We start from the raw sequence: 24,729 nt of genomic DNA on the forward strand, positions 1-24,729 counted from the left end.
CTATAGGAAAATCCGCTTGCTTTAAACAAGGAAACTAGGAAAGCTGCATCTGCCCGAATCTTAGCTCTCCAGGACTTGATTTCATAGTAACATTTGGACCAATCCTGCCAGGCACGCCTGCTTGGGAGAGTACCTCTGGAGAGCCTGCAATTCAGAAGAATAACACTAGATGTGGGAGCCTGGGAGTCCATTAAAACGGATTTAAGATGAGTGGAGTCTCGGGAAAACTCCTGAATTACCAACCTAAACAAACGTGTTAGTGAAACTAACCTGAACATTGAGAAGCTACTTCTTCCCAGCAACAGTATACACATCTGGATTACAATTTTAATAATGATAGGCAGTGTACAGCTCTCAAGTAACTGATGACACTCACTCCTAATTGCCTCTGAGAAGCCCTATGTGCTTCCATTCCCTATTAAATATACTTGGACCATTGCTGCCCTCTAGTGGACACATGATTCAAGAATTCTCTACATTGTTGCTTTTATTAAAGGACTACTTCTGGAAATGGTTGCTAACCTTTTACCTTCGTATCCATTTCCCTTCATTTTTGCAGTTTTTCTCCTTTTAATTTTAGATGGAGTGGGCTCTTAAGTTCTTTATTCTTTAATTTTTCTTTTGTGTTTGCTTTTTGCTTACTCAAAACATCTTACAGAATTTCTTTTACTATTACCGTTCTGTGTGGGGTAAACTAACAAAGGTCACATTTATTACAGTTTGCCTCTGTAGAATTCTCAGCTCACAACACAACTGTGACCTTGCCCTCTGATGGCGTACCTACCTGTGGATTTCCCTATGATGTTTAATTACATTTAAATAAACCTTGACTCATAAATATTTACATTCATTTACGTTTTGTATCAATCAAATGCCCAACAAGAAGATTACGATTTCCATCTTCTGTGACATAGTTTAATGGCCTGAAACTGAGGTACCAACTTAATAGCCATAACCTAGGATGCATATGTATAAATATTTTCACGAAAAGCCTGTTTAAGAAATGAATGCTTAACATAGGGCCTGATTACGATGGCGGTGGGACCACCACCGCACCGTCATCCGGCGCATTGGTTATGACCGCTGCATTGGGATACGGGCGTCGGATCTCGGCTGGCGAGGGAAAGACTTTGGGCCTCTTCCCTGGCCCTCCGCTATGGGCCCTGCCCCTAAAACATCTCTGCACCATGTGAGAGAAACTGCATGGTGCCTGCCACATAGGGCAGGGATGTTTGGAATAATTATATTTTATACTGCGGCATGTGCTGCGGCCCGCAGCACACACCTGAATGCAAAGTATACACAGCGTGACCGCCGTGAAGGCGGTCGCATCCTAATGCAGGCAGCAGGACCACCGACATTTATAGCCAGATTCATCAAGCTAAATTGCACTTGCAAAGGGCAAGATTCTCAGAATCTTGCCTTTTGCGAGTGCAATTTTTGCATTTGGGATTCATCATCCCAAATGCAAAATTCGCTATTAAAGAATTCGCACATTTGCGAAGAATTGCATTTAAGGAATCTCTATTTGAGATTCCTTAAATGCAATTCATGAATCATTTTAAAATTGCGAAATTGCAATTTTGGGCCGCTATTTACCGAGAGGTCAGACCGCGTGGTAAATAGCAAAAACTTAGAAAAATACATTTTAATGCATTTTTCTAAGTTGCATGTTACACACACACATGTCCTTTGGACATGTGTGTGCGCAACACCAATGTAGATTACATTTCAGGGGTGCTACAGGGTGTCCTTTGGACACCCCTGCACCCTTGAAATCGCATCCTTATTTGCGATTAGCTAATTGCTAATCGCAAATAAGGAATAACTCCCCATTCATTCCTATGGGCCTGTAGGCCCATAGGAATGCATGGGGAGTTATTCCTTATTTGCGATTAGCAATTTGCTAATCGCAAATAAGGAACATGTAGGAATCGCAATTTTTTTGCAATTCCTACATGAATCCCGTTTTGCAAGTCCTTAATAGCGATTCCTTATGAATCGCTATTAAAGACTCGCAAAACGGGTCTTTGATGAATCTGGCAGTTAGTCAGGTGGTCCTGCTTCGGCATTGTAATCAGGCCCTTATTTCCCATTGTCATCAGTAACACCCATTCAAATAAACGCATTAACAACAGAGGCTTACGTATAGTCGGTCTTTAAAACGCAGTGAATTAAAAAAACTTGCTTATTTTTCTCGTTCTCAGGAATAAGCCATTTGCAGAATAAACAGATGCCCTCTGACTCTCTGGCTCTTTGTAGGTGGCAATAAAATAGGCAAGATAAGCGCAAAGAGACCATTCATGCCTGGAACATTAGATATGCTGTTTCAGATTTGTTAGCATCATCTCGACACACAAAAGCTAAAACTTCACGACAAATGCACAGGTGTTTCCTCAAGCACAGACTCCAACAGTGATTTTACTAAATATGGGATGTAGGAAACTGGCTCTATATATACTACACCAAAATGAGGTATAGTGTGTATAAAGTCCAGGTGACCCCAGAGGTAGGCAGAGGTTAAAGTTAGATAGAACCTTACTCTCTATTTGTGGTAGAGTGGTGGGGCAGTAAGGCAGTATCAGAGGACAGTGTTAAGCATTTGATGTACACACTCAGTCAGCAAATGAATTCACACACTCAAGAACTGAATTCTAGGCCAATTGTTTTTGTATAAAAATATATACTGTTTTATTTTTAGGACCAAGCAAGCCTGGCACAGGTAAGCATTACATACTTTACAGTAATAAGTTGCTGAATGTAGAACAGTTTGAAAATGGAATAGGAATTGTACTTTGATTTACAGGGGATGCAGTAGGTTTCAATACTTAGCAAAAAAAAGCATTGAAATGAATAGGCTTTTTCAGTAAATTACAGGTAACTTACTTTTTACGTTACTTTTCTAACTCAGTGCTGAATACCTAGATTCAGCACTGGGACATTTCCTGCAAACAGGTAAGTAAATAAGTTTTGGTTATTCCTTCGATTTTTAAAGAATATATTTAGATTTCAAAACTTTTTGGAAGAAAATTGTCAATGTTATCCTATGGAGGAAAAACAGGTTATCGGTTCTCAGGTAAATTATCGACTGTGGGAGTTAAGGTTCTGGGGTTAGACTCAGGGGTCCCCCAGGGTCAGTGATGCACTCTGTTTGCACCCTCAGCGGCAATAGGGCGGGTGGGTGCAGGGTGTTGAGGTCCAATGTTATCCAATAGGGAACAGGGGCCTCCGGTTGCTGGCTGCTGACAAGCAAACCCCTGGGTTGTGGGAGCAAAGCTCCTAGGGTTTAGGTCAGGGCAAATGGGGAAACAAAGTAGCACAAAAGGTGCACCCTCAGCTGCACTAGGGCAGCCGGGTGCAGGGTGCTTTTTCGAGGTCGGGTGCCCTGTTGTTTTCAATGGAGAACCTCTGGTTTGCAAAAGCACTGCAGGCAGGGAGATGAAGGACTTCTGGGTGCGACCACCACTTCGAGAGGTAAGTTGGGAAGTTAGGGTTTGGCGAGGCGCTGTCGGTTTGGGCACAGAAGGCTGTGGGGCGTCAGGTGCAGGGGTGCCTTTTGGGGTTGGATCTTCTTACCAGCTCCGGGTCGCGGTTAGGGGGGCCTTCTGGATTTAGGTTGCAGGCGTTGGCTGGAGGCTTGAGGCAAGTCAGGGGTCGCTGGATCTTGGGTCAAAATAGCCACGGTGACCTCCTCATGGTGTTTTTCCACTCATGCTCAGGCCGGGTTCGGTGGGTACAGAGTGGGCTGGATTCGGGGTCTGCGGCTGCTACCAGAGGTTGCAATTGAACAAATCTGGTGTTCATGGGAGAAGCAGTCTTTGGAAGTAAAGGCAGGCAGGTCCTCCAGGGTTTTTGAAGTTGCTGGCTGCAGGCCACACAGGGATCTCACAGGAGCAGGTTCGAGGAGAGACAGGCCTGTAGGGCTGGGGCCAACCAAGTCAGTGGGTGTCTTCCTCTCGTTAGCTGGCTGCACAGCAGTGTAGTCCTTCTTCTTCTTTTCTTCTTGTTGTTTCTGGATCTGAGGAAGCAAGGTTCAGGGTGCCTCTTAATACTAGATTTAGGGGTGTTACAGGTAGGTAAAGGGCAGGGACCAATTGGCCCCTTCCCTGGGGTGGGTACACCCCATATTGTACACTTAAACATAAAGAGAGTAAGGGAAGCTTATTCACACAAGGGTGTGAATGGAGAGTACTCCTGGTCCCCTGGACTAGTATTAGTAAACAAGAAAGGAGTACCACCTCAAGGGATTACTCGAAAGGTGATCTGAATGAGGACAGATGATGAAGCTGGACAAAGGGAGACGGGAGTCTTCCTTAGATTATAATAAACCCCTCACTCACCACCTAGTGGTGACATGCTTCATCATCGGGGCCACCCCGAAGGCCGAGTGCCAACAGGGTGTGCTGCAACACCTGGAATACAGTGGAGCGGGTTCTTGTGAGTGGTGCAGAAAAAATGTTAAAAAATGTCCTGGTATATCTATGACAAATGGATTTTATTTTAAGATTACTGGACATTAAATAAAAATGTGTTGCGATACAATTACAGTGAGTTATGACTGTGTGTATCAGTATGTGCAAGGTCTACATGTTTCAACCCATACTTAGCAGTTAGCCGGGTTTTCTTCAGGACCGAAAGGAAAATGGGGGGTCAGAGTACACTAACACCCTGCCAGCCCTAGATTCCTGAGCCTTATCTACAAAATCTGTAGTAGGCTGATGCTTCAAGACCATAAAATAGGGTATGAAGAAAATATAAATAGACCTGTGGAGAGAAAAGGATAATTAAAATGAGATCACTAAAAGCCTGTAACGTCGTGCAGTGCTCATCACGTGTGTCTCGTGGTTTCCTCACACAGTACTCATTCAGACCTTATCGCATTGTAATGTGAGCTAATTGGGGAGAATTTATTACCCCATGTCAGGAATGCTCCGGGGAGATAGCACACTAAGTCAAAGAAGTGCAGTTTTGGCTCATACACCGGAGTCTTTTTTGATACAACACACCTATCAAAAATTGTGATGTGCTGAGAAATACATTATGCGCACACTCATCGATTTTAAAGTGTGTGAATCGGCCCTTTTCAAAGGTACACTCAAGTCGGAAAAGCGGCGTGAATTATCAAAAATCAAACAACCTTTCTGGTGTGGTTTTATAGATTAAACACAACAAATACGAACAGACACACATAAGAAGACGTACTCCTCACGGGGGTCTTAAGGCATCACGGGATGGAGGGAGGGTGGCCTCCGATTTAGAAACATATTCTGGCGAGGAAAGTAAGGCGAGATTTAGGACGCTGCAGTCACGCGTCTGGAAAAGAACTCCATCATGTAGATGCGAGTAAAGGCAAATGAGTGATGACAGGGAGCCTCGTTGCCAAGGAATAGAGGTATTACTTACAGTTATCCATGAGGAAAAAGGCCCGTCACCTATACAGCTTTCCGTATGCCCGCAATGGAGGGTGCCGGCAGGCTCGTATACATTGACCCTTCCTGGAGGCGGAGTCGCGTCTGTGCACAGCACGTGACTGACTACGGGAGGCGCGGGGGGACAGTGTGCTGCCTCGGTTGCTAGGCAACTACGCAGGGAGTCGGGGTTCGGTTCCTGCTAAATGAAGTAAAATCCTTGACAAGTTTTTCAATTATATTAAATGCCAGAAGTTAAAAGGATATTCAAGGTGTGATAAGCACCGGCATCTGCACAACACAGTGCCAGCTGTAGGAGATGCGAAGGGGCATGGTGCTGGAAGGCATGGGAATGACTGAGCTGGGGACCGAGGTGCGATCCTTACTCATGGGATTGTGTGAAGGTGCCAATGCCAATTGGGATTACAAATGGGAGGTAATGACAGTGTCGAATTCATAGGGACATACATAATAGAGAGTTACTGCCAGAAGCGACTCAAGTAGCGGACAAATAGGAAACAATCAATATATGAATGTGATTGACTAGATTAAGGGTTATAGGCTATAAAACAGTTGCCCAGGGGATATTATCGTTCAGCCCCAGTATGTGGGTAGAAAGTCTATAGACCCATCTTTGTTCTTTTTCGTAAAGACGCTTCTGTAAATTAGGGCCTGGAGTGACTTGTTCGATGACCGTCCAGGTCATGTCATTAGGAGTGTGATTGTTTGAGATGAAATGATCGGTCAATCTCGTTGCGCTTTTCTTGCAGCGAATGGTGCTGCGGTGCTCACATATACGTTGTTTAATTTTTCGTGTTGTCATTCCAATGTATCTTTTTTTATATCTGCATTCGATCAAATAAACAACGTTGCAGCTATTGCAGTTGGTGTGTGTCTCTTGCTTCCACACCTTCCCTGGTTCAATCTCGAGCTCCTTGGTATCCGATGTCAGGTGACACACACTACAGTTTCCACAGCGATAGTGACCTATGACGTCAGGCAGCCCCCATGCTTGAGTGATGGTTTGGTCTCCTGGAGGTCGTTTTATGATTGGTCTGGTGTTTACTAGACTGTCTTTTAGGCTACGTGATCTCTTGAAGGAGAACAGTGGTTTCTCCCAATGGAGATTCCCAGTGTTTATTATCGACCAATGTTGATTTATGCTCTTCGTCACTTGGTTGGAGATGGTGTTATATGTGGTTACACAGGTTAACAGTATGTCTTTATTCTTGGGCACATTTTTCTCCAAAAGTGCCGCTCTAGGCTGGTTCCGAGCCCTCTTCTGGCATTTCCTGATGGTTTTGGCTGGGTAACCACGGATAGTCAGTTTGTTACTTAGGTCAGTAGCCTCTTCTTTATATTCGCTCAATTTGCTACAGTTGCGTCGCAATCTTAAAAACTAACCATAAGGGAGGTTTTCTCTAAGAGGGCGGGGGTGAAAACTCTCGTATCTCAGGAGGTTGTTCTTTGCCGTTGGTTTGTAGTGCATCCGAGTTGATAAATGGTCAGTTTCTTTTGTGATAACGACATCCAAGAACACCAACTCTTTGTTGTCAAAGCAATGTGTGAACTTTAAATGTTGGTCACAGGTGTTAATCCAATTGATGAAGTCATTTAGTAGTGTGACAGGTCCCTGCCAAATTGCCAACACGTCATCAATGTAACGTTTCCAGAACTTAAGATTCTCAAAGAAGGGATTGTGGTTGCTCAGAATGAATTTTTGTTCAAAGTTGAATACGTAGAGACCCGCTACGCTCGGCGCGAAAACACTGCCCATGGATGTACCACCTGTTTGTAAAAACAGGTCTCCTTCAAACTCAAAGAAATTGCGTTTTAATGCCAAACTGACACATTCAAGGATGAAGGCTCTGGGTGTGTTGAAATTCCAGTCGGTGTTATTCAGGGTTTCTTCCAGGACTCTGATAGTGTCGTCCTGAGGTATGCTTGTATACAAGCTCTCTATGTCAAAGCTTAACAAGATGGTTTCATTGTTTATAGTAAGGTCCTGTAACATTCCGAGTAGACTTTTGGTATCCTGTAGGTAGGTCGAGGTACCCTGAACAATGGTTTTTAGAAAAAAATCACAAAACCTAGATAATGGTTCCAGCAGTGAACCAATACCTGAGACGATTGGGCGTCCTGGCGGTGGCAATTTTCCTTTGTGCATTTTTGGCAGGATATACAAATAGGGTATCTTGCCTTCAGACGCACATAGGTAATCTGCTTCTTGTTTTGAGATACCTCCCAAGCTCTCAGCACTTTCCACAAGTTGAAATATTTCTGCCTACAGGTCCTGTGAGGGGTCGGATGGCAACCTTTGGTAGTTCCTGTCATCATTGAGAAGACGTGTGCATTCTGTTCGATATGTATCCATGTCCATGATTACTACCCCACCACCCTTATCAGCTGGTTTGATTATAATGCTGTCACATGATCGGAGATTTTTTAATGCCAGGTTCTCTGCATGGCTCAAGTTGTAGAATGTTGATTTAGTCTCCATTTTTTCAACATCATTATAAACCGCTTGTTCGAAGGTAAATAGTTCTACTGGGATGGTGTGGGAGGGTGGAATGAAACTTGATTTGTTCCTTAATCCACTTTCATTAGGGATTTCTTGTTCCACAGTAGTTCCTTGTTTTTCGAAAAAAGCTTTTAATTTAAGCTTTCTAAAGAAACCTACCAATTCACAGTGTAATTGGAATTTATCCAGGCGAGCTGTGGGGACGAAACCTAGTCCTTTGTTGAGTACACTCTCTTCTAGGGTTGACAGAGGTCTGCTGGAAAGGTTGGTAACTAGGTTCTCGTGTTGCTTGTCCCTGCCTTGTTCCTGGTGTGATCGCTCAATGGGTCCGGTTGCTCCCAGTGTACTTGATTCGGTTGTCTTCTTCTTCCCTTTCCGCGCCCGCCCCTGGATAAAAAAGGAGGCCGGAATTGATTTTGTTGGTAGGATTGTGGTGGGAAGTTTGGTTGGAATGGTGGTTGCCATCCATACATAGGAAAATGGGGAGGTGGTAGGTTAAAGTTGCCATGGAACATAGGTTGATTGTACTGTGGCCATTGGTTTTGAGGTCTACGGCCGCCCCTAGACTTCTGTTGGCCGCTCCCTGTACTTGAGCCACTACTGTGGCTGGAAGCATTGCTTGATGCATCAGAGTCTAAGCCTTGTTTTGCGTGGGTCACATAGTCAGGGTCGGAGTAAGGGTATGTCTTTACGAAGGAGAACCGTTTCAGGTCTTTCTGAAATTTGGTGACCTTCTGTTGCGTTAGATTGTCCTTGTATTCGTTTATTTCCTTGTTAACTTCATCTAGTCTTTTCTTGTATCCAGATATGGTTGTTTTGATATGCGCCTCTGTAGCTAGGAATTCAATCCGTATTTTTTCGGAAAGTCTAAGGGCAGTCTTGAGTATTAACATAATCCAGTCATGAGTGCAATGCCAGGCTATTAACGCCCAGTCCTTCCTGAATGTTGGGTCATCCAGAAAGATTCGTGGGGCATTGGTCACTAGCAGGCCCTTGGGTGCCATGTTGTTCGTTACATATTCTTTCAGAATAGTCCCGTGTAGTATAGTTCTTATTCTGTTTCTTTTCATTTCTGAGAGTTTCTCCCATTCGCTCGTCTGTGATATGGTCTGGGAGATGCCAGCATCTGCGAACCCAGAGGTCTCGCCCATGATGGCGTCAATTTCATTGGTTGTAAAAGTGAGGCCTTGGTTCTCCCCCATCGTGTGCCTTGTGTGTGTGCGAGTAGGTTATGTAGTATGAATAGAAAGGATGCAGAAAATCCTCTCACAGCTGTGCGCTGCCAATATACACTTAAACAAAAAGAGAGTAAGGGAAGCTTATTCACACAAGGGTGTGAATGGAGAGTACTCCTGGTCCCCTGGACTAGTATTAGTAAACAAGAAAGGAGTACCACCTCAAGGGATTACTCGAAAGGTGATCTGAATGAGGACGGATGATGAAGCTGGACAAAGGGAGACGGGAGTCTTCCTTAGGTTATAATAAACCCCTCACTCACCACCTAGTGGTGACATGCTTCATCATCGGGGCCACCCCGAAGGCCGAGTGCCAACAGGGTGAATGTGTGACATTGATCCACATTCTGTCCATCATTGTTGTGTTTGCAGTTACCGCTCTAAGTGTACTGGGGATGCTCAGACGTGAGTCCCAGGCACTCCACACCACTGGAATCAAGCTAGCCGGGCTGAAGAGAGGTGTTACCTCGAAACCGGGCCGGTCCTCGGATGCTTGTTTCCGTTCTGGGAAGGACATGGCTTTTGTAGTTCGGACTGGACTGTTCCCATGGGGCACAGGGTCAGCGCTGATTTGCATATCGCCATTGTCTAACCCAGGGTGGTGTGGAGTGGAAAAACGATGGATTTGGGCCCAGATCTTTGGACTGGGGTGAATGTGTGACATTGATCCACATTCTGTCCATCATTGTTGTGTTTGCAGTTACCACAATAAGTGCTGCAGCACTTAGAGGTCTTCCCTGGTCACAATGCCCTCGGTACCTGCGGTACCATATACCAGGGGTGGACCTGTGGCCAGAGATGCCAATTGGGTTAGTTTTGAGGAAAGGACACAGGCCCTGGGAACCTGATTGACAGAGACCCAGGGCACACCAAGAAAAAGTGCATCAGTAGCCTGGCAAAAAGTAGGGGGGGTTACTGCAACTGAAACACACTTTCCTATATGGAAGAAGCTTGTTTTATGTGAAGAAGTGTAGAACCTAAAATGTTATACAGTGTGTGAGGCTACTAAATATTACAATTCAGACATAGGGGCTGATTTAGTATGGTTATAACTCTGTTACGGTGATGGAGTAAAACATTCCTGCGCCCTGACAGATTAACACACTCTGAATTTAGATGTCCGCTGCCCCTGTGGACATCTCACTGGCAGGAACCACTGTCTAGGCAGTTCCTGTCAATGTATTTAAATTTTGATGGACTGCTTAGTCAAAATGACAGTACTATTGGCCTTGGTCCTTTCTAAAGGGTCATTTCCTAATTTTTTGGCTTCCAGACTTCTGTTTTGCTGACTTCGTTTTTGCTGAATTTAGAACTCTGCACACTTTACCAGTGCTATCCAGTGCTAAAGTGCTTGTGCTTTCTCCTTAAAATATACTAGAAATGGATTATATCCAATTGGCGTATTTGATTTACTTGTAAGTTCCCAGTAGAATGGTACTAGTTGTGGCGGTAAATTAAATTATACGAGTGGAAATGAAGCACTAATTGTGCCACCCACTTAAATAGCCCTTTCAAACTTGTATCAGGTGTGCCACTACACCCTGTGTGTGCAGTTTTTAACTTCCATGTCGACCTTGCAAAAAAACGTTTGCCAGGCCCAAACCTTACTTTTTAATACATGTAAGTCACCAATAGGCCAGGTTAAGCATTGGACAGCCCAGAGGGAAGGTATAGTGTACTTAAAAAATATTACCTGCTTTTTTAGGTTTTACATGTCCTGGTTGTAAAAAACTCTAAAATTCATTTTTCAATACTGCAAGGCCTACCATAGGATAACTTTGGAGTTACCTTATTAGTGATAATTTCTAAATGGGAGCAGGTAACTAGTTCATGTTTGATGTATTTGGAATTATAACAATAATGCCTCTCTCATTGTGAAGTCAGATTTTGAATTTAAAAAATGTAAATGCCACTTGGCATTTTTCTGCCTTAGAATTTTAGTGCCTCCAGTCTGTCTCTGGGTCACATGACTGGGTGTAGCTGACAATTGTGCTTCGTGTATTCCTCCTAGACAGCCTGGTTGGGCCATCACTGACAGGATGGGGGGAGCTCAACGTACACATAGACTAACTTACACATTAATAGTCTATGCCCTTCCTCCACACAAATGGCAACATACTCCCTGTAGTTTGTCTTGGGCCAGGCCAGAGAAGACAGGAAACCCGTGTCTTTCACATGTAAAACTCCAGAAGCTTCTCCCACTTCAAAAAAAAGATCTAGGTATAAATATTGGAACCCAGGCACCAACTTTTCAGTCAACATCTGTACCTGTGGAGACTCTGCTAGAAAGAAAGGCTGCTGTGCTGCTGAAAAGGACTACCGCTCTGCTGAACTGCTGCTCTGAAGGACTGCTGCCCTGCTATGCTGACCTGATGCTCTCTTGTCTGGGTTCGAAGGACTAGACCGGCATCTATTGAACCCAGGACTCCAGAGTAACTCGAAGGGCTAGTTGGCTGGCCGCTGGCTAGAGCCATCAGGACTTAAGGCTCCAACAACCTTAAACCCAACACACGGACTCCACCATCTGTGAGGCCTACCAGGGCAAGCTTTAGGGCTGGTTGTGTGACAATATTTTTTGGCACCCCCACAACCTATGACCGCCTCCTCGGATTCACTCACTACCACCGGGCAAAATAACCCTCATCTCTTTAACCATGAGTTATTACTAAACACAGTGCCCCCCTGAGGTCGGCGCCCCCTCCACAGGTCAGCGCCCAGTGCGGTCGCACATGCCACACTGCCCTAAAGCCAGCCCTGGGACCTACCCTGACAACTGGTGATTACAAAGTCCTGGTCCCATGAAAGTGGGCCTGAAGGTGCTCTGCCTGCCCCTTTGTGGATCTGTGGATCTCCTCTGCTGTGCATTATGAAGCAGAGCAGAACTGATGCATTGCCTCTGCTGCAAGGATTCTCTCAACCCAAGAACTCTGCATCAACCTTGCAGCCTGCATCGGAACCGCCGCTGTGAGAAGCTGCCTCACTTCAGGCCTTCTTATCACAAATCCATCATCGACGGCATGCTCGACGGCGACAGAGGTTCTTGCATCAGAGCCCAGCAGCTCTTCGGAACCAATGCATCACCTCAGCTGCGAGACACATCTTCCACGCTGGACTTTGCAGCAAAAACCCTCATTGATGGGATCCTCAACGATGATGCAGGACTTCTCATCAGAATTTTACAGCTCCTCGTAACAAAACACATTGATTTGGCTACATGACGCATTTTCAGCATGGGACCTTGCAAAGATCTGCAAGCAGGATTTAAGTTAATCTTGTTTAGTGGGTCTAACTGGGTCCCTGTAGCTGGCCGCACTTCAACACAGTTGGCCTGAACTTGTGACTTTGTCACGGTCCAGTGTGACCAGTTGGCGCTTTGTTCTCTTTGGCACTATTTACACATAAATCTTTAAAATTGCAGATCTCCAGGACTACTGATTGGATTTTTTGGTCTTGTTTTATTTACTAAAATACTCTAATGTTTTACATTTTGGGGGGATTTTTCCTGTGTTCCGTTTTTGCTTTATTATTGTTTGATGTTCTGCATAAATTCATTACCCATTGCCTCCAAGTTAAGCCTGACTGCTCTGTACAAAGCTCTTAAAATGCTCAGCCCAGGTTAATTTAGGGGTTGCTCGTGGCTCACCCTGACAAGGATTGTGGTTCCAGCTTGGTTAGGGCTTCACTCCTGGTACCAATTACCCAATTTCTCACAGGTATCATCCATCAAACTTCTGATATGTTTCTATATTTTCAAAAACAAAATTCCAAGGCAGAATTTTGTTTTTGAAAATAGAAAAACTAATGCCCCCACACCATCTGAGTTTTATCCCATAGTTTGGGGGCCACTTTAAAGTTTTGACTGCCCCTTATTGCCAGGATTTACCTGGCAGTGATGAGAAGTGAAAAGTGGACATTTGACTGCCCAATCTAAATCAGGCATGCATTCAAATGGCCAAACCACCAGTGGCCCTCACTCCGTCGTTCATCATGGGAGTAGGTCAGCGATGGAGATGTAGTAGTCCGCTGTCACTGCTGCATTGAAGGTCCACATTCATTCTAAGTGAGGCGAGTGGACCTTCAGTTCAATAGAGAGGGTACTATGTTTCAAAGTACCCTCTCTGCCAAATTCTAAATCAGGCCAATACTTCTTAATAAGAAGGCTTTTGTGTTGATATTTTCCTGCAAAACTACCGCCTTGCAAATCAAGGTACTGGAAACATCTACATTAAAATACATTCACTATTGCTTCATTCAATATTTGAAAAGAACACAATAACTTTGCAGAGATAAAAAATATGCTGCAATGCTTATGCATGTTTTTGTTATTTAACTCTGTTTGTACAGTTCAATACACTTGTGGGTATTTCGAATTTTACAGGCAGGCGGGGAAAATCATAGTGGCAGATATCTCATGAATTTTCCTTACCGTTTCTTTGAGGTTGCTTAACTTTAAGGCTGCATAGAGAGATTGGTTGTAGTTTATTTCAGCGTTGACCACCAAATCTATTTTATCTTCTACCACCTTAGAAACAAGACAGATAGACCATTTAGAAAGCAGGCATTCTGCCAATGGCAATGGAAGAAACAGAAAGACACTGTATAATTAAGTAGCAACCATCTTGACTGAAGAGCCTCTATTGTTCACTTTAATAGAAACCTTTAGTAGCAATTGTAGTGGAATTTCACCATCTCCCTCTGACGCAATTGGAAATATATGCACTTTATTTCAGTGTTTCCTTTAGGATGAACTTTTACATACTCAAGCACCAAGAATAACAAAAAGTGAAAGTGTTACTATAGAATAATTACACTACATATATGTATACACTGTATACATATAAATATATTTATATATATACGTATATATATATATGTATGTATGTATGTATATGTATGATTTAATTTAATAAAGACAATACCTTGACAAGTAACCTACAGCGTATCCAAGAGTCCGTTCTCTCTATGTGGTGCCTGCATGCATCTTGGAGTGTAAACTGATATATATATATATATATATATATATATCACACTCGGCTTCAAAAATTAATTACTTTTCCAAAGAACCGCACTCGTAAATCCAGTTAGGTACTCACACCATCAAGTTTATTTCATCAGAGACAACAGACGCGTTTCAGCCTAAAGCCTTCGTCAGTGTTGATAGCACTGCTTACGCTGACTCGATTTTACATGCATTCCTTCCTGTCACTAAACATTAAAGATGGACTGCAGCGGTGTGGCAAGTTTAAGCGCCATCTTAGAACATGTCTATGTACATACTATTTACATTCTATATGTTCTTTTGCAGTATATCCTGCACATTGCGGCGCTGTGCTTGCTAACACGTTTGTTGGGAAGTGTTTGATGATCTCGCCGTGTATCGGCATTGCTCCAGCTCGAGGGGAGATATTTGGAGTGTGAAGCCTCGCACCCCCGATTTCCCATCAGTCCATCCTGCCATAGATTGGCTAGTGTAGCATGTGAGGCCCTGAATGTAGCAGTGAGTGCCCGGTGTATGCCATGTATCTGTGCGTACAATCCCCTTAGGTTATGTGGTAGTGTTATAACGCGTCATATTTGCTTTGGACATATTTGCATATCCACATTGTGTGCACTTATTACCTTAATTCACCAATACTACAAATTATACCAATATTATACATTATTTACAAAGTTAAACAGGGATCTTCCATCTTCCACATTACTCTTACAGGTTTACAAAGATTCATATGTTTCCGTCATCTCAATTCAATTCAAATTGTCCCATAATACTCGGAGTCCCAGACACAGTTATGATCCCTTATTATTCCGGTGTTCCAATTTTGTCTAGCATTTCATATTCGAGAGGCAGTTAGTGAACTTACTAGAGAGACAATTTCTTTTCTGCAGTTACCTACCTAGATGGACTGCCAGCTCTTCTCCGCTATTAAGCCCCATCGGTACCTTGGTCATTAGGTCTATAATATACCTAGATTCCAGGCGTCTTAGCTTTTTAAGCCTGTCTCCTCCTCTTATACTGTCTGGTACACAATCCAACCCAAAGTACTGTACTTTGGGTTGGATTGTGACCAAGGTAATGTGGAAGATGGAAGATCCATGTTTAACTTTGTAAATAATGTATAATATTGGTATAATTTGTAGTATTGGTGAATTAAGGTAATAAGTGCACACAATGTGGATATGCAAATATGTCCTAAGCAAATATGACGCGTTATAACACTACCACATAACCTAAGGGGATTGTACGCAGAGATACATGGCATACACCGGGCACTCACTGCTACATTCAGGGCCTCACATGCTACACTAGCCAATCTATGGCAGGATGGACTGATAGGAAATCGGGGGTGCGAGGCTTCACACTCCAAATATCTCCCCTCGAAGCTCGAGGGGAGCAATGCCGATACACGGCGAGATCATCAAACACTTCCCAACAAACGTGTTAGCAAGCACAGCGCCGCAATGTGCAAGATATACTGCAAAAGAACATATAGAATGTAAATAGTATGTACATAGACATGTTCTAAGATGGCGCTTAAACTTGCCACACCGCTGCAGTCCATCTTTAATGTTTAGTGACAGGAAGGAATGCATGTAAAATCGAGTCAGCGTAAGCAGTGCTATCAACACTGACGAAGGCTTTAGGCTGAAACACGTCTGTTGTCTCTGATGAAATAAACTTGATGGTGTGAGTACCTAACTGGATTTACGAGTGCGGTTCTTTGGAAAAGTAATTAATTTTTGAAGCCGAGCGTGGTATTAGTGCGGGAGCCCTCAACCGCAAGCTGCACCCGCCCGCGAGTGCCCGTAACTTCTAGTGGGACTTGGAGCGAACATTGGTAAACAATCAAACCATGGAGTACGTTATTTATTGGGTGAGATAAACTATACCTATTACAGGTGTTCCCCCAAAATGGGGCATACCCCACAAATATCCGTACGTCATTGTATTTTTTGGTTTTTTTTTACCTTTAAATTCCAGCAGGTTTAAAATGCTAACATTTACTGTTGTGGTTGTTCTTGCACCCAGTTATGTAGTGAGTGAGATTCAAAAAAAGAATTCTGATAAGTGCGATACTAGAAGTTATCACAGATATCGCAAGTTATTGAACTGATAGCTATGATTGCTCTAGAAAAGCTTTTGAAGGGGAAGGTAATTGCTCCCATGGTGGTTCAAAAAAGGAGTTCTTCTACTTTTAGAGCCAAAGAAAATACCCAAAACCAGAGCATAAAACTACAAATGTTAGATATATTGGAAACAGTGGAGTGAAAGCCTTTGTTGTAAGACATAAACTTAACACAACTATTTTATGGTAAACTCCACCTTTACAAGGTAATATTGTCATATAGTATCACTTCAATAAGTCAATTGCTCTTCTTTTTAAATGCAAATCAAGAGTACTTAAGTTTTAAAGTGTTCACTTTTTCCCCATCATTTGAAACAACTCTATTATTAATAAATAATAATAATAATAATTATTATTATTATTATTATAATAATCGTAATAATAATAATAATAATAATAATAATAATCTGATTTATAAAGTGCCTGGTTATGCTCAAAGGTGTGTCCCTGCACTAGGGAAAAGCCAGGAAGCCAACAGCCCAACAATCCTCACCTTCTAACAGTGACGAAGCCTGAAAGCTTCCACCACCCTATCTTACCCAATACAACCTTGTTCTAGAGCAGACTGAAAAAAACGTGTTTTAAGCCTCTAACGAAAAACTTTTTCCGAAGGTTCCATTCTCAGCTGTAGAGGCAGACAATTCCATTTATTTGCCACAAGGAAACCAAAAGAGCAACTGCCCATCCTAGCTTTGGTTCGTATGGTGGCATTGCACAAGTGAGGCCAAATATCGTGGGACCGGCCATTGAACATTCTATGAAAGAAGCCCCTGGCTTTAAACTAAGTTCTCTTACTGAGTGGCAGCCAATGTAAGGTGGCAAGAGCTGGACCTGCAAATGACCAACAAATGGCGTGCCTCCGCATTTTGACTCCTCTGCAATTTCTGCAGTTTTCCCTTGGTTGCTCCCCAGTAGAGGACATTACAGTAATCTAATTGCGTGATCACCAATGCCTGCACAATGGTTTTCCAAGCAGTTAAAAGGAGAAGGTCCGGGGGGCGTGGCTTGCACGCTGAAAGAAGATGGCGAACCCTGCTTGAGCTCCCCAACATCGCTGGACTCTTCGATGATTTTTTTACCTCTAATGCTGCGTTTGGGATCTGGAGCAGCTGCGGCGTCCCACTATAAGTGTGTGGCATCTGATGGCTGCAATTTTGAGGAGGTTCTACCTTCCCTGACGAATATACCAGGTAGCGCTCTTTTCTAGTATCGGAGACGAGGGCGGCCGCCATTTCAGGTCGCGGCACCCGCGTTATTTTCCGCACCGTACTTCCATGATGCCTGGCTCACCTCTTTGGCTCTTGGGACTGCTTACATGCTCTTTCCTCCTCAGTTGTTGACTTTTTTGTGTTGAGTGGTGCATTTATCATTAATTTAGTCGCAGTGTTTTTTTAAAATTCTTTTCTCCATTGCACTAGCGCGAGCGGCCGCCATTTTAGGTGCTGAGCTCGCGTTGTGCTTCTGTCACGATCTTCATACCGCTGACTGGCCATTCATGCTTATTTTGGTGATTGAGCTCATTGAGGTTATTGGAGTTTGATACTCCCTCTACATGCTCTTGCTACGATTTTATGCCTAAACTTTGGTGCCGCCTGCAATTACCATGCATAAACATTCTGGCTCACTTCACACCAGTGTTCTTCTAATCGGATAATAAAGTGTCTATCTCTTTTCTGGTGTCTGCACCTAGACAGCAAGTATGCTCCACCATGTTGATAACATTGTTTTTGCCTCATTTTTATTTGCTTTTTTGGCCCTTTCCTATGCTATAACTACTATCAGCATTTACCTTATGAGGAATCTTCTTGCAGTTTGACTGTTTCCTTTCACTTTTTGGAGGATTACTTTTGGTCGTAATTTGTCATATTTCGTCTTATATTGGTGTCCAAGTCCATTTTGATCTACATCTTTTTCGCTTTTTCTACAATATAGTGATTTTTTGTGCATTCAACCATGGCCCATGATATTCATAATGCAAAAGCAGCTATATCGGGGACAAAACAGAAGAGACATAAAAATGACCCGCCTTCTCCTATTCACTCTTCTCAAAACCCTATCTTAGACTCTATTTTGGATGAAGTTTGTGGGCTCCAACCTTTCATGACTGCGACCAACGAAAAACTAAAACAAATTGAGGAAAGATGGATGATTGTGGAAGGCAAAGTTCTGGACCTGGAACAGAGGGTTAGTAATCTACAGGACGTAGCTTCAAAAATCCCTCTTCTAGAGCAGGAAATACATAACCTAAAGCTCCATACTGAGGACCCTGAAAATCGTAGAAACAACCTACGCCTTTATGGTCTTCCAGAAAATGTTGAGGGTTCAGATATGGTATAATTTTTACAGAAATTCCTTCCAGAACTTTTAGAACTCCAATCGATGACAATCTCCTCAACATTCAAAGAGCTCACCGCTTGGGTCAATTAAACCCCAATGCCACTAAACCACGGGGCATCATAATGTTATTTCTAGAATTTTCTGAACTGATGCATGTTCTGAAGGCTGTCAAGCTTAAGCGTCGTCTCATCTGGTCTGGCCATAACATTTTCATTTCTCAAGATCTTTCAAATGCAACTAATGCACGTCGCAAAGAATTCCTGGCTCTACGTCCTCAAATGAGTCAACTTAATATTCAACATGGAATCCTCCATCCTTGTCTCTGCAAGATTAATTACAATGGTCGCTCACGCTCCTTTGATGACCCAGGGAAACTTAGACTATATCTGCAAACTGTCTCTACTACTGGAATGGATACTACTAATTGACCTTTCTTTTTCTAGGATCGTTCCTCCAATATCTATTTTATATGTTTGCTTCATGTACCCCATATCTTTTATTTTTTCCCTCACTACATGAGGTTATTTCTACCTACCTTTCTATCTATCACTGAGGTCCATGTTCTTTTGGTGCCACTGTGCTCCTACTGATCCGTCTTCTCTTCCTTTTACAGACCTGGCTGCTATGCCTTGATCTGTTCACTTGCTTTTTCTTCTTCCCTCTTTTCTCTCTTCTATTTTTCCCCCTTTTTCCCCTTTTCTCTTATATCCCTTCTATTGCTATACCTTTTGCTTCTTCTTGTCTTCTTCATATTTTTTATGACTGTTCTGTATTGTTAATTGTATTTGCATTATTTCAGTTGTTTGTTGGTATACTGTACCTTTATATTCCACTTTTCACATATACATTTTTGATGTGGTGTGTTTTTTTTCTGTAGATATACTCCTGATGTGTACTACTCCCGTTCGTGTACTACCCTCCTCTCCCTCCATTATGTGTAAGTTTGTTACGTGGAACGTCCGTGGTCTTGGGAATCCAGTCAAAAGACCAAAGGTACTGTGCCATTTCTCTAAACTTGGTTCTCAAATATCTTTTCTCCAAGAAACACATTGCACTGATGCAAAATCTATTAAGTTAAAAAGACATTGGGTGGGTCAGGTCGTTTATTCTTCTGCCTCTAGTAAGAAGGGGGGTGTAGCTATTCTATTCCATAAATCACTATCAGTCCAAATTTTATCTACACAAAGTGATGATGATGGACGTTGGGTAATGGCAAAGATTGTAATGCAATATAAAACTCTGGTTTTACTAAATATTTATGGCCCTGTAAAACCGGTTCCTGAATTTTGGAACAACATTAAAATGTTACTTTCTTCTGTAGATTGTCCAAATATTATTGTTGCTCGTGATTTTAACCAATGGTTAGATCCCTTTTCTGATCGTTTATCCACATGCAAATGTAATCCAGATAAATCTCACAAAGCATTCCAGTCAGCCATTGCCTCTCGCTCCTTATATGATGTTTGAAAAACATGTAACCCTGATTTGCTTGAATATACTTTTTTTCCCAATCTACATCACACTAGATCTAGGATTGATTACATTTTGGTCAGTAAATCTCTACTCCCTTCTATTCAATCTTCTGACATTGGTTCCATTTTTATATCCGACCATGCACCAGTTCATGCTGTATTAGATCTCTCACTTACCTCCTCTCAATTTAGTCGATGGAAACTCAATAATTTTTTACTATCTGACCCTGTTTGTATTAAAGAGTCTACCTCCTTTATTAATGAATTTTTTAGTTTCAATAATCCAGCTGACACATCTGTTCCTAACAATTGGGATGCTTTTAAGGCCTCATTTCGTGCCTTTACCATTTCAGATGTGTCGAAAAAAAAGAAAAACACGAGGACAAAATATGAAGATCAATTACTACACATTAAACAATTAGAGCATACATATTTCTCCTCTAGACCACCCTCTGCTTTTCATGATTTGATTAGGGCAAAATCTGACCTTAATAAATTAGCTACAATTGACGCTTGTAATGTTTTGCTTAAAATAAAATCCAAATATCATGGAGGTCAAAACAAAGCGGGTAAGATGCTAGCCAACAACTTGAAAATTAAGTCAGAACGTAAAAATGTTGGCCCTATCCTCAATGAATCTATTAACAAATTAGTGTCATCTGATGAAGATATTGCTGAAGTTTTTCATAATTACTATCAGTCTCTATATTCTGATGACACTTTTCCCAATAAACATAATTTGGATTCTTTTTTCTCTGGTCTCCCCTCCCCTCCCTCTACCTGATGAATTTAATGCATTAGAGAGAGACATCTCATCTACAGAGATAACTAATGCTATTAAATCCTTAAAAAAATCCAAAGCACTGGGACCTGATGGTCTCTCTGTTAAATTTTACAATACCTTCCTATCCATTTTTGTGCCCAAACTTTTGACACTTTTCAATTCTTTTATTACAGATGCCAAAGCCTCCGGTTCCTTCATGGATGCCTTAATTTTTATAATTCCTAAACCAGATAAAGATCATTCCCAATGTAAAAATTATCGTCCCATATCTTTAATAAACTATGATTGCAGCAAAATTTTTGCCAAGATTCTTGCGTCCCGACTTGAAACAGTAATCCCTCTATTGATTAAAACTGACCAAGTTGGCTTTGTGAAAGGCAGATTAGCATCTGATAATGCCCGAATGTTCGCTAATGTTATTTCATATGGCAAAAAATACAAGTTACCTCTTGAATGAATGAATGAATTGGGAATTTATATGGCGCAACTTAACCCGGAGGCATCAAGGCGCATCAGATGGAAAAACAACGGAGTGGTCGGAGGCATCTGAAAGAAGCAGATTTTACAGGTAGGATTCTGCGAATAGCCAGGTTTTTAGATTTTTCCAGAAAAGGGGCAAGAGATGGCTGGCCCTTAAGGTCAGCTGGAAGCGTGTTCCACAGTTTAGGGGCGAGGGAGAAAAAAGCCCTCCCTCCCCACCTGGCCTTGACGATCCGGGGGGTCGCCAGAAGATTTTTGTGAGCCGATCTTGCAGCTCTGTCTTTAGATGCCGAGAAGGCCTTTGACAGTATTAACTGGCAGTTTATGTTTACTACTCTTCAATGGTTTGGTTTTGGACCCTCCTTTATTTCTTTTATTAAGCTATTATATCCAGGTCCTCGGGCTAGTATTTTTGTTAATAATCACTTTTCAAAATATTTTTCCCTTTCCAGAGGTGCAAGACAGGGTTGTCCATTATCACCTTTATTATTTATCCTGTGCCTAGAACCATTCCTGGAGCGTATTCGTGCTAATTCACTAATCAATGGCTTCAAACATAATGTTATAGAAACTAAAATATCTGCCTATGCAGATGATATATTAATTTGTATGTCTAGCCCTGTTGAATCACTACCCCATTTTCTCAACGAAGTCCGCTTGTATTCTAGTATTTCTGGATATAAGCTCAACCTCTCTAAAACTGAAGTTTTACCCCTGAATTCTATATGTTACCAATTCATGTTCGCTGATACCAATTTTGCCTGGTGCCCCTCAAAAATCAAGTACCTTGGTATTTGGTTCTCCTCTTCTCCTAATGCTACACTTAAACATACATTTCGTGCATTACTCACGAAAATTCAATCACTTCTCCTTACTTGGTCACCCTTATTCCTCTCTTGGTGGGGCAGATTGGATACTATCAAAATGATGATCGTCCCTCATGTCCTTTACACATTTTCTATGCTACCCATTCGGATACCCCACTCTTATTTCTCTCAAATTAATTCAGCATGTATAACGTTTTTGTGGAATAAGAAACACCCACGAATTGCTCTTAATAAATTCATTCGCCCCAAGGGTGAAGGTGGTGTTCGTTTTCCAAACTTTAAAGTATATCACTCGGCTTTCTTGATTAAGCAATCTTTTGCTCTATCTTTTGATTTTGCCGACATTCCTATTCCTAGGTGGATTGTTTTTGAACGTTCCTTGCTTAAAGACTTTTCATTTCAAAATGTCATTTTTATGTCTAATAGTAATTTTTTATCAAATAACCCTATTCTGAAATATTCTCAAAATCTTTTATACAGCACAATTTCTAATGGTTTTACTCCGTTTCAATGTTTTTTATCCTCTAGTATATGGTTTAATAAATTTCTTAAATATAAAGGTAAATCTGTCTATTACAAACACTGGAAGAAAAAGGGAATTAACTATGTGCACCAACTACTGTCCCACACAATTATTATCCCTTTTTCTGAACCTACAAGTTCAATACCACTTGTCTGACTCTTGCCTCAATTAATATACTTTACTTTCTACTGCCCTACAATTACATTTAGCTACTTTTGCTCTTCCAGTGGATTCTCCATCTCTTATTCCCACCACACCGTTATATCTATTCTTTCCAACACACAGACCTAAAGCTGCTCTTGTATTTAAGCTGTTATTATCAAGTGTTAATGAAAGACACAAATCCCCTGTTGAGATTGCTTGGGAAGTTGATTTGTTGACTTCTTTTTCTATTTCTACATGGGATAAGATCTGGTCTTAGCTATTCAAAGTTTCTGTTGCTGCTCGAGTTACCCAATCTTTGTATTTCATTTATAATAGAGCTATTATTACACCTGTTTGTAATTCTAAATTCTCTTCCTCCTCATCTTCGTTGTGCTGGTCTTGTTCCAATGCTACGGGTACACTGAAACATCAACTTTATGAATGTTCTAATGTTTTATCTTTTTGGAAATCTGTTTGGAATATTTGCATGTCCATTTTTAAATGCAATATTACATTATCGCTACAAAATGTATTTCTAGGTTCTTACTCTCCTGATGTTCCAGAGTTATCACCTGTTTCTATATTATTTGACCTTTATTAGCTTTTAAAGTAATATTATCCTCTTGGAAAGATAATTCTAAAATTTCTTTACTAATTTGGTGGAATTTTATCTGTGATGAACACAGGATTGCTTCTGTTTCTTCTATGTCCCTTTCTCAAAAAATTAAATCTGATCTTTTATGGCTTCCTTTTACGTCTTATCTTTCTACTCATGCTCCTGTACTCTATTTTCTTTCTCTTTTTCTATATGCTTCTTTTCTTTTTACATTTTTGGATATTCTTTCCCCTTCTTTTCCTTCCTTTTTCTCTATCTTTTCTTTTTTCCTTCTTTTTCTTTTTCCTCTTTTCTTTTCTCATCTGTCTGACTCTCATTACTCTCTTCACATTTTGATTATTATTTGCTTATTTGCTTACAGATTTTTGTTATATTGTAATGTGTTTATTTCATGTGTACTTTTTCCTTTTGTATTGTTTTGTTCTGAAAAACTTGATAAAAACTTCTTAAACAAAAAAAAAGGAGAAGGTCCATAATCTTTCTTAGCAGTTTAAGGATGTTAAAACATTTTCCTGTAACACAGGCTATCTGATGTTCAAAGACAACTTAGGATCAAACCAGACTCCCAAGTTCTTAGCCTTTCTCCTTAGGAGCTCGTACAGGGCCCAATACATCAGGCCATATTTTTGCGGTGACACCCACTACCAAGCCCCAACCTGACAGGCTGGGCAACCTCAAGCATTACTTGTCAGGGGAATACATATATATATATATATATATTCACTGAAATAAACAAAAGTAACAGAGACGTTATAGTAAGGCTCACATTTCACTCGCATACAAAACCAGTGAAATTCAGCAGTAATTCACCTGAGCTAACTATAACTTCGGCAGTTTTTGCTATAACTTTTCTCAAATAAGTCTATGGAAAAAAGAAACACAGGCAGTGAATTTACAAAGTGACATTTAGGATTCCGATTATGGCCGAGGAGTGGGTTAAAGAACGGGAAGAGGCAGCTCTGGACATTTTTTTTTTATGATACAGACACAACTGAATCAGCCGCAACGAAATCGACAACCCAGAGTGCTGAGACTGCACAGGATGATGTGAAAATATTAACGATGGAACTAGAAAAACTCCGCAAAAGGGAAGTCTCTAAATGGTGGGAGTGCAAATCATTGAAAAGGTATCTAGATGTGGGGTGAGTGCCGAGAGGATTCAGGATCCTGGTAGCTCCCACATATGAAAACCCGGACCCGGCAATGTTACAGGACTGGGCAGATAACAGCGCGCAGTCGTCGCAAAATATGTTGAATA

At 41.7% G+C, this 24,729-nt stretch overlaps 1 protein-coding gene across 2 annotated transcripts in view; it reads right to left on the minus strand.

Moving 5' to 3' along the window:
• The window catches only part of ITGAE (integrin subunit alpha E), an 844,898-nt gene that overhangs the window by 36,569 nt on the left and 783,600 nt on the right, over positions 1-24,729 (minus strand). For both annotated transcript variants that reach the window (XM_078679953.1, XM_078679952.1), the window contains one exon: positions 13,591-13,686. In XM_078679953.1, the coding sequence (XP_078536079.1) occupies positions 13,591-13,686 (96 nt within the window). The remainder of the gene's footprint in view (positions 1-13,590; positions 13,687-24,729) is intronic.

The sequence above is a fragment of the Lissotriton helveticus genome, chromosome 3_1 (assembly GCF_964261635.1).
Source record: "Lissotriton helveticus chromosome 3_1, aLisHel1.1, whole genome shotgun sequence".
Lineage (NCBI taxonomy): Eukaryota > Metazoa > Chordata > Amphibia > Caudata > Salamandridae > Lissotriton > Lissotriton helveticus.